The sequence below is a fragment of the Chelon labrosus genome (assembly GCF_963514085.1).
Source record: "Chelon labrosus genome assembly, chromosome: 16".
Taxonomy (NCBI): domain Eukaryota; kingdom Metazoa; phylum Chordata; class Actinopteri; order Mugiliformes; family Mugilidae; genus Chelon; species Chelon labrosus.
The window spans coordinates 13,511,165-13,525,735 of NC_140349.1; the positions used below are offsets into that span (position 1 = coordinate 13,511,165).

Consider the following 14,571-nt stretch of genomic DNA (forward strand, 5'->3'; position numbering starts at 1 on the left):
ATATTTAAAAGAATTACATCTATGCATGTTCTTTGAGTTTCCGGCATTATGCCAGTCTTTAAAACTCTACATATTTATTGTATTTCCTCCTTAGCTCGGGATGTAAGTGCAAGTTGAGCAATAAAACTGAAGAGTCACCACGTGCCCTGCCTGTTTGTCTTTCTGCCTCATGTCTTCTGCTCCTGACTCACTTGAGGATCTGTTACAGAGTTGACAGCAAGCACCAGGTGGATGCACTTCAAATAAAAGCAGCCGTTTGAAGCGGAGAACCGAGCAGGTAGCACAGAGGCGATCCTGATTTCGCGCTGCATCATTATTATTTTTTTATTATTATTATCATTGCCCCTAATTGCATAGCCCTCAAAATATGCAAGTCAACTGCTAAATTAAGCTGTGGCCAAGGTTCAGAAATTGTTTATAGAGTTAAAGTTCATAAAGATAGTTTGATATTGTAATGGGCCGTAGGAGAGATAAGGCTGATGGCTTGCAGGTTAAGTGCGGTGTTATACTAGGAAGTGGTTGGGAAAGTGTAAACACGCTCACTGGCCGCCGCACAAATAGGCTTACAATGACCCACCGATTCCGGGCGGCCGGCTGATGAGAGGCACGGGTAAGAAAAACAGAGCAGGCGCAGAGATATTGGAGAATTTCAAAATGCACACATTCACGTCGGGGCTGGAGTGGCAGTAAGCTCCTGTACAGCCCCAATGCCAAGGCCTCCCCCGCTGATCACAACACAGCTCTGTCTGATAAGCACCTTGCACAATTCATACACTGTAAAAAAACAACAAAAAAAAAAACTCCAAATGTCAAGGCAGCCAACTCTGGTAAAATGTCAGCTTTGTTTATTATTATGTGTAATAATTAACTTTTTGAAACTTTTCCCGGCATGTCTTATTCACACCTGTTGACATATTCCAAAAATCTGTCATGATCACAACCCGACACACAATCGAGTAACTGAAATCTGTATGCTGAATACACTTTACACAAATTCGTGGTCTACAAATGAACTTGGATTCCTTCCATTTATTTATTTTTGTAAATAAACTGTCAGATTTTACTCCTAGCGACGCCACTACTGAAATTTGTCGCTCAAATTTTTCAAATAGCAGTTTCACTTGCTCCTCCGATGGTTTCATTTTCTACCCGTTTTCCTGACTCCGGTATGTTCATGTGCTTTCAAGAGTGGAAACAAGATGGATGTTACAGACCAGATTTTTTGCATATATTTTCTTGCTCCATGCGTATAAATAACCCATCGATAATTGTGTTTAATATTTGCGAAAAGAAAAAGAGTAAAGGATAAAGTCATTTTTCTGCATGAGGAAAAACTTTCCGGTGACTTTTTAATTTAATGCACCACGACAAGTATACGGCGATAAACCGAAGCAACGACGACCAGCGTGCCACGGGCTCATCGTGTGCCACCAAAACAACTCTGACCCTCCGAGGCGTGGACTCTTAAGTTCCCTCTGAAAGTTCCCTCTGGTATTTGGCACCACCAAGAAGTTAGCAGCAGTGCCTCAAAGTCCTGTAAGTTGTGAGTTGGAGCCACCGCGAATCAGACTTGTTCCCAACACCATGTTGTCAGCTCAAGGTTTGTCCCCCCTAAGACCGACGGCCATAGCCATGTGACCCTTGTCAGAGTCGCTCACGTCTTCACACCTTCTCATTTTTCTTGCATTTTGAATTCGCTTGTAGTCTTATGTATCCAAGACCTAGACATGGGCCAGTGTTAATAAAAGCTAGTAAAGGTTTACTTAAAATGGGAGTGGTTGTAATGTCGTGGCTCACCATGATATGCAAACAAGCTAATAAGCTAAGTTTTTATACGACGTCATTTGATAAGTAAAACTGAACTTTCAAAGTTGAAACTAACAAACTGCTTTGTTTAATGTAACATTACTTAACATTATGAGTTTGTATGGTGAGAAAAATAAAGAGCAAATTGTTTTTACTGCATGTCCCAATTTAACATACCAACAACTTCCTTGATTTGTAATGAGTCACTGTATAAATTCTAACTGAAGCAAATATACTTTGACTGAGTCAGCTGACTAATCTGATCTGTTGGCTTGATTTCAGTTTGTGCTTCAAATGCTGATAATTCAAGTTCATTGTACTTGTAACTAATGCCAAAGAACAGGCCGCAGTCTTTTTTTTTTTTTACAGTGTAGATGTAAATATATGCAGCGCAAACACACTCGCAATCGTGTGCTTTTATCTTTTTGAGGACTCGCCATTGACGCAACGCTTTCCCCAGGTCCTTAACCTAACCCCGATTGTAACCTTTTCCCTGAAACAAAAAGTTGTGGGGCCACACAACTTAAAAACAAGACTACTCACACTCGCACACACACACACACACTTTCTCTCTGTCCTTACCCTTCCTTTGAGAGTGGGTGATTTCGACATCATTAATAACAGCTTTGGGGTGGGATAGATTGGCAGGTAGAGTATGAGGCCAAACCTGGATATCAGGTCCAGCAGATAGACACACTCACGCACACAAATAAGTGACACACTTGTTGTCGAAACCAGTGTGTGTGAATCGCCTGGGAATCTGTTAGTGTAAACGGAATATGTTTTCAGTAGCCTATAATCATCTGTAACTTTGAATAGCTGTGTTTTTTTTTTTGGGCTTAGGCTGAGCTCTTCTTATCTACATAGGGAGTGGGTGATCTTCCAGAGGCCGCCATGTTTCTACATTAACCCAGAGCAAAATACTTCTACTAGTGGAGTGTAAATGAAATAACATTTAGCATTAAACTTCCATGTCTATTATTAAGCCTGATTGCTGCGACAGTGATAGAGGGTATATACGTGCAGAGCTTTGATTTTTGTGAGGATGTTAACCAATCATCAAAATCTGTCTGTGGAGAACACACACCCACCCACACACACATATACTTATACATCAGGCTTTTCACTTCCCTCTTACTGTTTGCAAACTGTGATTTATGCTGAGGGGGAATATCCAACTGACGCCACGAACACGGCATCTGAAAGTAAATAAGAAGTCACTTTCCACCTTATCACCATGTGATGATGTACTGTAGCCGAGCGCAGACCGCAACGTTGACACGTACCAATACATATTTATAACACTCCACCCTTGTTTAAAACATAGACGTCCCCTGATTTACTTTGGTACCTGTGATCGCGGAATGCGAGGCCGTTACTGTACAATAACTGTTATGACTTACTGCCCTTGACAACAGTGCGCTGCCTTTCATTCGGGTGCATAAATCAGGGGGAGCAGGAGGACGACTTCCTGCCTGTATACAAAACCGTTCAGGTCTCATCTCTTTGCAACAGCAGACACGTGACTGGAGGCATGCATACGGTGTTTGTGTTTCACATTAAAACTTACAGTCTTGCTTAAACACATATGTTGGCACCGCACATGCAGCAACTCTCAGAAGGGGGAAGGAACTTTGACAACCGCTTTCTGAGGAGAGAGAAATTCCAGGTAGTACATTATTTTAAGTTCCCCAATTCAGCATTTATGAGCAAAATGTAAACACTGAATGAACGTTTTATAACACGCAAGAACGAAGTTGGAGCAGATTTAAGGGATGTATCTGTTAACAATTCGGACTGCTACAGCATTATTGCGCCAGCCTCCAGTATAAACTCATCATACTGAATGATACACAATTTATTACATGTTCATAGGAGTAAAATGTTACAGAATTTGACATATTTACACTTGGCAGCCATTTCTCTAAGTACGATTGAAGGCTGTTTACACAGAAAGAGACTAGCAGCTACATAGCCACAAGAATCAAGGAACTGTCAATGAAGCTCAGTTGGTTAGATGGAAAAACGTGGTACCAAGTTGAACTTCTCCTAATTTTGAGTTGACGCACATGGTTTCTCAAACGTTTCCCCCAGCGGCGCATGACTTGATTTCTGCCACCAAATTCACCTTGCTGAAAGGTTGGCTAGTTGTGTCCGTACACAAGAAATATTGTGTGCTTGTTTCCCTCAGAAAAATTTGGGGTGCCAAGTATAAGTATAGGATGGTTTCCCAGGCGACCAGACCCTGAAATGTTCACTTAGAGACAAGTTGGCAAGCATCGTCCTTCTTTTCTACTTCCTATCCGAGATGTTTCAGAGTGGAACAAGCAGAACATAAAAATTTCACTAGTGAATGGACGAAGGTCACCGTTTACTGTTTGAGAAAAAGTATAGTCAGCGCTGCCGCCGTCATCTGGGTTCACCTGTCGCTCCAAGCCCACTATCAGCATGGTGAATTTGGGGGTACCAAAGTTGTGGACAGTATTTCCCCCAACATTTGGGGTACTCTGTACAATATATAGTAGTTCATCTTGGTACAATGCATATTCCCCCACAGTGAAGGGTTATCTTCATCTTATCTTATCTTGGTACCTCCCAATCGTACCCCCACATAAAAAATTTTGTCATGGAAAGTTTTTCTGGGGTTGGTCTGTTGGGAACTGATTATGCTCCAGCAAAGATCTGCCAAGCCAATCACATTGTGTAGTCTTAGCGCCGAGAAGTTGAATTTATTTACAAAATGATTCTGATTGGTTGTACGGCTACCCAGTTGTCTAGGCAGATATTTTCTTTCTGTATATCAGTTGAAACACGCCCTATAATGAAATTCCAATGGCGCGTTACCAGACTCTCGTCGAGAGAACGGTCTGGCAGGGCTTTGAAGCTGAACTTGCTGCCGAAAAGGCGGGCGTCTTAATCCATTTCTTCTCGTTTGTTCTGCTTGCTTTCTTCTTCCGTTTGTTTTGGGATCATTGGCAACTTTGCAGCTATAGCAGGGGAAAATGTATTTACTACACTACAACCGCACTTCAGATTCTGCTTGCTTTCCGCGGTGCTAGTGCTGCACCGACTATGGGGCAGGCTGAGGTCAGTGTAGCAGAATGTGTGTTAATTGCACATTAAAGAAATTAACGTTGTTACAAGGAGTTTACATTAACGCGTTTTTAATATATTTAATTTTTATTTTATGTACTTTATTTCTATTTTTCTTTATGCATTTTTATGATTATTGGGTTCATGTATTTCATTTTATTGAATCTTTGTGATGCATTCGATTTAAACTGTGCATGTTTTGTTCCCCCGTGTATGAGACTATCAGTCGGCGATATCAAGGCCTGCTCTGATTGTGGGATAGTTGGCATGCATAACACATATGCTGTTTAAAAAGAAAGCAGAAGTGCACTTTCACTCGTACGCACAACCTTGTTTGATGGTGTGAAAACCCGGGAATGTGGCAGGGTTCAGAGTTCTTAGAACACCAGCAACATACAACCAGTTTTCCAGAGAAGCCATGGAGTGTGAGACACACTCTCAGACACACAAACATACACACGCCATGGCAGTGCTGTCAGTGAGTCAGTGTGTGAGTCACACTCCGGCTATGCTGCCTCTCGATTTTATAACAGCCGCCAGCACGGCACTGTATTTAATATTCCAAACAACTATACTGTGTGACTCCGTGGCACACATTCACATATATTCACATATGTATATACTGCACTTCAGTACCCACACACTCATTATTTCCTCTGGCCCAATATTTCTGCTCAATTAAAACTGGGGGATTAGACTGACATGTATACAAATAACACACTCTCTTTAACGTCTTTTCTCCTTCATTCAAATACACACAAACAAGTGCAGACACAGATGCGCACTCGATGTTGGGGATGACTGCAGATGAGTCAGAAGGAGAGAGAGGAGGGAATCCTTAGCTCTTTGTGCTCCAGATCTATAGGTGAGGCAATAATAAGCTTCCGCACTGTAGGTACTAACAGATTTGACCTATGAATCACTCCTCTTTGTATTCTCACAGGAGAATGTGCAGGGCTTGAAGAGGAGGAAAATATGGAAAGGGTTGCACCTAAAATGTCAACCTGAGCCGACCTCAGAGGTGAAATATTGAATCCCCATCTGTTTCATGGTGCTAAACTGGCAAAGCCGTTACAAAACATTGGCTCCTGTTGATATGGTGGATGCCAGGTATCGATCAAAAGGACTGGACCGCTTTGCGAATGCATGGGGGATCGGCAAGTTGTCATTGTTTGCAAAAAAAATAAAACAAACAAAAAAAAACCTGCACTCTCATGGAGGTGGAGGCCAAAAATATTCAAATGCTAAAAATAGGATGTCATATTTGGATGATTTTGGATTGAAGCTTGAATTTGCAGCTTTCAAAATGCAGTCAGTCTGCCTGAGGGGGAAAACGCATACACTGCAGCTACCCACAGGCTGAAAAGAACACAATGTCTCCGTATCAGTTTCCCAAACTGAAAAAGGAAAACTTTTAAACATCACCCTCTGGTGGTGTTTGAGGGAGGTAAGCTACTTCAACGCACACTGCTTCAAAAGAACACATTTCTCAAACGCTGGTAAAAGCAGTGCTCGTTTAACTGATCATTTATTATTATTATAAGGGTCTGATGTTGAATTTAATTGAAGGCATTTGCAAATTTGAATTTGAAAAAAACTGTTGCTGTTTAGTTTGATGAAGGCTTTTGGCAAAGTAATATAGGCGGCATAAAGCTCGAGGGGAAGACAGTGCATGTGAAAGTAGCTGCATGAAGCAGCGGCTGACATGCGCCGTGGGTGTTGAGTTTGATAGTGGTGGCATGACGCCGAGGGGCAATGAGTCAGAGTCAATGATAAGGACCGAGAGCGCTGACTGACCTCTCTCAACCGTCCCTCGTTTCCCCCGTCCCTTTCTCTTTGCATCTTGTCGTTTGCACGTGTGTCCCCGTCTGTTTTTTTTCAGCCTTTGTTCAAAGACAATGACTCATAACTTACTCTTTCCTTCTTCTGTGCCGCTGACTTTCGACTAACAGGAGACAAGCACTTCGATCACTTTTATTCTTTCGGACGCTTTTCAATCCCGCGAGCCTCCTGCCGTGATCAGGGAGTGGAGCCTTCAGGTTTATCTGCGATTGGAAAAGCTCTCTGACTCACTCCCTCACACACAAACACACACTTTATAGGTGATGACTCATTGCAACACAGGCCATTCAGACCCACGGCACACCAAACTGGTACGTGAGCGGTAGCGTGACTGTGTTTGCATACACATTAACCTTTATATGCATTAGGGTGCTGTTGCGCAGGGGGCTCATGACACACCGCTTGCACAGCTTTTATCTCCAAGTCCCTGAGATAGTAATTGTTGCTGTAAAGCAGGTTCTGGTACCTCTCATACCTCCTATCTGATCTAAAAAATTGTTTCTTGTGTCTTTGTTGAACAATTAATGAAACACATGTGCAACATGCGAGTGTTTTTGTGCATAAGGCCAGAGGCAGAAAAGAATTCATTATGACATGGGCAGCTGAGGAATGATAAATGTGCTGAGTGACTCATGCAGGACCGACATCACAGGAGCCATCAGCTGACACCGTGGCAGCAGCTTTCACTGTGACAGACCACACATAATGTAACACATGCACGCATAATGGGTTCCACCTATGCAGAACAACATCCCGCACGGAAACGTATATATCCCCATGCGTTCACCGACAGTGTGGTGCAAAGTGTCCCCGACTTCTTTTGTAGCATTTTTTTTTTTTTTGCATGTCTGCGGAGGAGATGAGTCACTTTGCTGCGCTCGTCACGTAACTACTGTCACTTAGACTGATTCACACATTTCTAAAATAACAATCAACCTCTCCGCCTGCGTTTTTATGCAGAGCGACTGAGGGTACACCATGTACTTATTATAGAAAAACACTGCTTGGGAACAACACAAAGCATTAAAAACTGATTCCTATTCATTATTTTTATTAATAAAGACTGTAGGAGTAACATTCTGACTTTGTGTGCGATATAAAAAATAAGACGTTAGTTGGCTGGAATACAAACTGTAGTAAGTAAACACACCTCATAGAAGGCATCACAAGAAAACAAGACATCACAATACTGCTCAGGCCACCTGCGTGAAGCGGTTTTGGCAATGACAAAGCTTTTCTTCTGCAAAAAAAATAAAAAAGTTAATAAACCCAATAAAAACTAATTACATTAATTCAAGAGAGCTTAATTCTCATCATCTGTGTCCTCCTCTTCGTCCTCATCACCCTCCTCCTCTTCAGATTCATCTTCATCCTCTTCGTCATCCTCTTCCTCCTCCTCTCTTCTCGTCTGGTGGGTGCCGGCTCTTTGTTGCTGTGACAACGGATAAACAGTCACAGCGCAAGTAAAACACTTAGCAGGTACTCATTAGGCATAGATCTTCTTTGGAATCTGTTTTCTCCAGAACATTTCCCCCGAGTAGTAGAGACAATACAGGAGCCGATGTGAACACGCCCTCAGATTACACCGCATTCCTTAGATTAACTTCAATTAGAAAATAATATTCTATGTTGAAATATGTGTACAGTTTAACAGCGGGACCTTCTCTGTGTGCTTACAATTGACTTTCTTTTTATCCTGCACGCAGGATGTCTTGCAATCCACTTTTCTATCTCTACATCTGACTTCAACTGTGAGTCTTGCTTATCGGCGATTGCAATTTTTCTCCGATAAAATCAAGTCAGGGAAGCAAAGTATGATCTCAAGATGTGACGCAAGACGCCCTGGAGTGCACAGTTATCTGTTGCAGAACATCGCTAGACAGATGCAACACACATGAACTATGAGATCTACAGAAACCCGCCCTTGAAAAGAGTCGAATAAGTGAGATATTTGAGAGTTGCTGTCGAGACATTTCAGATAAGGCAATCGATAATCTGCAGGGTAGCGGAGTACAGCTGTGGGTAAACAGGAAAACTATGAACGTAGGAGGAAATGCATGATGTTACTTGCATGCTGTGGCATGTAGGAACTCAGACTGAATGATGGATGGGGGGATGCATTGATAAGACTCGCTGTCACCGAGCAACAGCCTCGAAAGGTATGAGAAAGGCTACTGGGTTGACACTAGGATTGTACAAATAACAGCCAGAATAAAAAGGCCTCAAAACGTATTTTTTTTAAACTGAATTGAGAGGGGCGGTGTAAATCTCTGATAAACCGTTCAATCGTTGTCAACCATGTAGATACTTGATCGGCTTAACCACAACCCCCACTGACCCTGAAGGGTTGTTTCTTTCTGGTTAGAATAAATACAGTCATTCTGTGCTTGTTAGTCCCTTGAGGGCAGAACATCAAGTAATGTGAGGAGTTTCTGAGAGTGACAGAAACATGGCAGTGGCAGAACCACAGCTTGCCGAAACTTCTTTGACAAGATAAGTGAAGCTGTGGGCAGCAGTGTTGAAAACATTGGCCCCAAAAACAGGTTCAATTCTGATTAATGTTTTAGCAGATGCAAACACGTATATCTTAACGGGTTCCTTTTATTTCACGTCCATTTAAACATTTAACCTTGAGTCAATTCGGTCACATTGAAGAGATACTGTCCGTGTAAAGGTAGTCAAAGATACAAACCAGTGGAATGTAATCAAAGCGGGATCTTCGAGGGAAACGTACAACATCTAAGCACTGTCTGTATCTTACCTGTAAGGTGCCTGATGTGCTCAGGAAGGACCCGGTCCGATCGAGGGACGTTTTGGAATTAGCTCGCACTATATCTAGGCGTGAGTGGTAGTCAGGGGGGTGCAGGGAACTCCTGAACACCTGCCAAAGACAGTAGGAGGCGCTATACTTTTCCACAGAATCAAAGGAGAACACAGGCAGTGCCTACATGCACCCATGGGGCGCTGAGTACAACTGAAATAACTTGAGGCCACACTAGTGCACATTCTCGATACGCATCGTGGTTATAGGAGGGTTTTAGGAGGTGAAACACACACATAAAGAAGCAGTGACCGTCAAATGGGGACACGGGCCGCAGTCTATTTTGGTCTCACATAAATGATGTGATCGTGTGATTCTGACAGCAAACACTGCAACCTGCCATTAAAACCACGCCAGTGTTTTCAGTGCGTGGAAAACAAATTCAGCCCCGACTCTCGATCAGGATTATCTACATGCCTCTCATTATGCCTGTTTCAGATGATTCAATCTCCAATGCTTTGTACTATGAGTCACTGACAAACAGCCTTGTCTCGGCGAGGAGTTTTGCTTCGGTATGAATGGAAGGCAGATGATTCAGTGCAAAAATACACAGATGAGATGGCAAGGGACGGAGGAAAATAGCACAAGGGCATCGGCAGGAGGAACCTCGACTCGCTGAATATCATTGATCCTTTGTTTTCTCGCTACATGCTTTCACTCTTAAAATAGTGCAGCAGATCACTCACCAAACTGTAAACAGAAGAAGCATGAGTGACTTAAAGGGTGTGGACCATTGAAAATGTATGAACAATGGGTCTATGAGTAATGGGCGCATAAGAATTTGGACATGTTAAACGTAACCAAGGGCACACATCCCCTTTTCTCATAGTTTCAGTGATGCGTCAGATCACATCAATCTACATTTTCAAACAAACACGTTAAAGCTGGCAGGCTTTAAATGACAGGGCAACGGTTAACATTGAACAGAGCATCCGCCTACCTCCAGGTCCTCCTCCTCATCCACGCTTTGAATGCTTTGGTAGGCCAGGGTGTACACCTCCAAAGCCTTGGCATGGAATGACATTTCCACTGTCACAAACTCACCAAAGATTTTCTATAAGAGGGAGGAAAATGAGGAAAATATTTCAATTCTGAACAGACCTAGACATCATCTGAAAGAACCACAACTGCCTGCTGACCACAAGACATGACGAGTTTTGAAATTACTGCACAAGCATGGGTTTCAGACAACTGAAGGAGGATAGAAATGTGTGAATAATCATTGTCTGGTTTCACAACCACCCACTGCTTCAACGGACATACTCTATATTCCCCACGAGTGTGGTTTTGATCTGAGGTGCACAGAAAAGCTCATCGCAGCAGACCTTGATGTCCTGGATCTTCTGCTTCTCGAACTCGTCTATGGTCTCCTCCAGCTGCTTGGTGGTCCGTGTGGCATCCATGGTGGCTCTCTGCAGCTCGCTTTCAGCCTGATGGCAAGAAAACAGAACATACAAACAATCACCACAAAAATAGTTCAGGATAATAAAAAGTATCTCTGACTATGTTTACATGTAGAATATTTATTAGAGCTTCAAATTGAATAAATAATATATCACAAAAGATTATTTTTTTTGGCCCAACTTTAAAGACAACACTAAATTCGTTCAGAAGAAGGAGAAGGACCCACATTTTCAACAGCGCTTCCCACTACTTGTTTATCACTCGTTGTTTCAAGCGTTTAACGACCATTAACTCTTTTAAAGTTTGCAAAAAAAAAAAGTTGTCAGCCACAGATCAGTTTCACTACTGCCACGTTTCTGTCCCTCTCGGAAACTCATCACATCAACTGAAGTTTACCCCCTATGGGGCAAACATGCGCAGAAAGAATGGATTTATTTCTACCAGAGAGAAACAATCAGATCAAGCGTTTACATGGTTGTAGTTGCAAACAAAGGTTAACACCTCCCCTCTCTGTCCTGACTGAGGTGGTTACATGAGGCATTTTCATTCAGATTGAGAAACCGTACCTGTTATTAGTGGAATGGACTATGGTCCATGTAAACGTAGCCGCTGTGTCCAAATGTGTTGTGTAGGTGCTGTTATCAAAATACCCTGACAGTGACCTTCCTCTTGATAATAATTGGCTTATGGGTAATGAGTTTACAACTGGGTTCATCGTTACTTTCATAAGGTGATTATAAAACTAATCTGTGACTTTTGCTGCATTTGCCAAACAATGGTTCACTCATCTGTGGTCAAAACATGGACTTAAGACATGTTGGACGAAATGTAATCTCCGTTCTTCATTTAAAAGTAATTGAAATGTGAAATGCGTGTGGTCATATGGCCATACATCACCAGCGATGAGATGCACAGATTACATGGGACACACCTGAGACTGAAGGCTTGGTCAAGGAAAACTTGGCAAGATAAACATTTAAATGGTTTAAAATAGACTTTACCGTTGCAGAATAATTTAATATCAGTAACTAACAAGGGACTGAATTGATATTAATTGATATTAAAGTGATTATTCTTTGAGATGTAACACTGAAGTCCATTCGATACTAGAGGATTTTAAAACAGATGAGAAACAAGGCAAGGATACAATGATCTGCCTGTCTGAGGGGTTTCTCTGTCTGGTCCTCTCAAGCTGAGCCATCTGTTTGGCTTCTCTGTCTCTGGCACTCTGAGTCGTCTTCAGATCCTCCTGCATGGATGCACAAGTACACAAGGGCAGGTCGGTCATAATGAGAATTAACAATGACAGTCAGTGATACACAACTTGCATCTACTTGTTTCAGTGTCTTAAGAAGGTAATCTAACATTTAAGCACTTGGCATGCCTCAGTGTTATAAACAGTAGATCCCAAGTAAACCTTATAGTGCAAGCTTTCGCCAGAGCTTTACTCCGAAACAGTTGACACTGTTAAGCAAATTGTCTCATTTTCGCATTAACAACACAATACATGCACGTGAGATAGCCACACTGCAGAGAATCCATTGCAACAGGACAAAATAATAAGTAATCTGCTGTTTCAATACATTTTACTTCAACAACTGTAAGCAAGCACACAAGGCAACAGACCAAGTTGATCCTTTATGGCAGCACCACCAATCCAGACATTATGTGACGTACACAAAACCAAATGAGACAAAGACCTACTCCAGATACTTTGGATTGTGCTGCAGTATATTTGAAAGACTCCAAACACCGACAAATAAACAATGGTGTTTCTTTTTATCCTTGGTCAAATATAATTTGAATCATTGAAACAATACTGCCCTCGTGTGGTCATGAGGTGGTAATGACACTAACGAACCAAACTAAATAGCTTTATCTAACCGCAAAACAGTTGCATTTGCATTTGTTGAATTAAAATATGCTTAAAATATGAGATTTTCACACATAAATGTAGCATTAGAATCATTTACAGTTATGCAACTCTGCATGTTGTGTGGTTAATTGAGAAGTATTTGCATTTATTTACAGTAATAACATGGATTAAGCTACATCACTGTCTTAGAATCAGTCTAGACGCTGTCAGCATGGCTCACATTAACACTTACCCTTTTACGTTTCACTACAGCTCCATAGCTTTTTAATGGCTCTATGACTTTGGCTTCAAGTCTTTCCACCTGTAAGGCAAAAACATCAAGTTAGTTTGTATCTTACCCAGCAAATGTACGCTGTGATCTTGTAACTATGATTGCAGTCAAAGCATTTAAGCGATTCAACTCTGTAGGCCCACCTCAGCCTGGCGGTAGTCTTGAATTTTGGCCAGGTGGTCAGCGTACTGCTTCATACCCCTCTTAAGGTTGGGCGTTTCTGTGTCTGCGTACACGCCGATTTCCCGGACCAGGATGTCTGCCTTGTCCCGAAGCCTGGCTGTTTTACGGACGTAGCCTGCGAACAGTTGGCACATCTCTCCAAAGTGTTTCTCCACATTGGTGATGTTTTCCTGGATCCTCCTTGTCTGACTGTCCCTGGAGAGAAGGAATTAAAAGCAGTATAGCAGTTTAAACCACAAAGGTGCATGTGTTCATATATTTGTATAAGGAAGAAACTATGAAATGTCTATTTTGTGCAATAAAACACAAGAAAATGAAGTTTCTAAATGCATCAAACTGTCTTTCACCAGCCATCTATATCTAAAGCTACTTGTGGGTGTGGTGTACTGTTGATGACACAGACATTTAGTCAGCTAAGCTTGCTAAAACGTCTCTATTTGGTGACCACTGACTAGTTACTGTTTTCCACAAGGTGACGTTAGCGTGTGCGATTTATTGTGAAAGTTAAAAACAATAAAAATGTCCGTTTTGTGCCCAATGTAGAGCAGTCAGTTTGGGGGTGGATTAAAACAGACATCTTTAATAGGGCTTTTAAATAGTTAAACGCCATCATTTTGTTGTAGCTAATAAGAATAACGGTTTAAAACACAGATTAATAGCTAGCTAAATTACTGAACCGTGTCCTCGCTCCTCTTCTCAGACTGTTTTCATTAAGGCTAGCCTGGACGTTTGTACTTAAATAACAAAGACTGAGATTTTGCGGGTTGAATATCTCTTACCTCACTCTTGCATCGGGAGTACGGCTCATCTCTGCAGACAGAGAGTAAATATTAAGGGTGTAGCCACGTTTAACGGAGCAATTTTTTAACGACAGCTAGCTAACTATGCTATTCTCCAAGCTAGCACGCCAGTCAGCCGTTTCCATGGAGTTCCCTCTGCGTTTCCGCCTGAGGAATGCATTCTGGGAGATTGAGTCGTCTGTCGTCTGATATTGTAATTTCTGCTTCTTACTTTATATTTTGCTTTGGAAAGGATTCGTTGCTTCATCAGAAAAAAATACCCAAATTAAATGCCTTTAAAAAATGAAAATAATATTTCCAAGCTAAATATTTTATAAAGATTGTTACTGCCATCTCTAGTTTAAGCTCAAATCTGAAAGATAATGTTGTTGGGGCTCTGACCCTACTGGTTTTAAAAGTCCAGTTTATCACGCCAAGAAATGCCAAGCTATAAAACGAGTTTAGAAATCTCTGATATTGTGCCATACCTATTAGA

The 14,571-nt window shown here is 41.8% G+C and overlaps 1 protein-coding gene across 1 annotated transcript; it reads right to left on the reverse strand.

Annotated features, from left to right (window-relative positions):
• Positions 1–7,682: 7,682 nt before the first annotated feature.
• On the reverse strand, positions 7,683–14,280 carry cibar1 (CBY1 interacting BAR domain containing 1). Its single transcript, XM_084562979.1, has 8 exons — positions 14,076–14,280; positions 13,257–13,491; positions 13,075–13,143; positions 12,114–12,215; positions 10,888–11,064; positions 10,503–10,616; positions 9,503–9,622; positions 7,683–8,173 (listed from the first exon to the last, which is right to left on the reverse strand). Exons 1-8 carry the CDS (start codon positions 14,102–14,104, stop codon positions 8,045–8,047), a joined length of 975 nt encoding a protein of 324 aa, XP_084419105.1. The 5' UTR covers positions 14,105–14,280; the 3' UTR covers positions 7,683–8,044.
• Positions 14,281–14,571: the final 291 nt, after the last annotated feature.

Excerpts from the sequence above, each read along its gene's own strand:
- cibar1 (XM_084562979.1), bottom strand. The coding sequence starts at position 14,104 with ATGAGCCGTACTCCCGATGCAAGAGTGAG. Across the intron at positions 13,144-13,256 it reads AAGACTACCGCCAGGCTGAG|GTGGAAAGACTTGAAGCCAA; the intron begins GTGGGCCTACAG and ends TTTGCCTTACAG. Across the intron at positions 11,065-12,113 it reads CCTCAGACAGGCAGATCATT|TCAGAGATACTTTTTATTAT; the intron begins GTATCCTTGCCT and ends ATGTAAACATAG.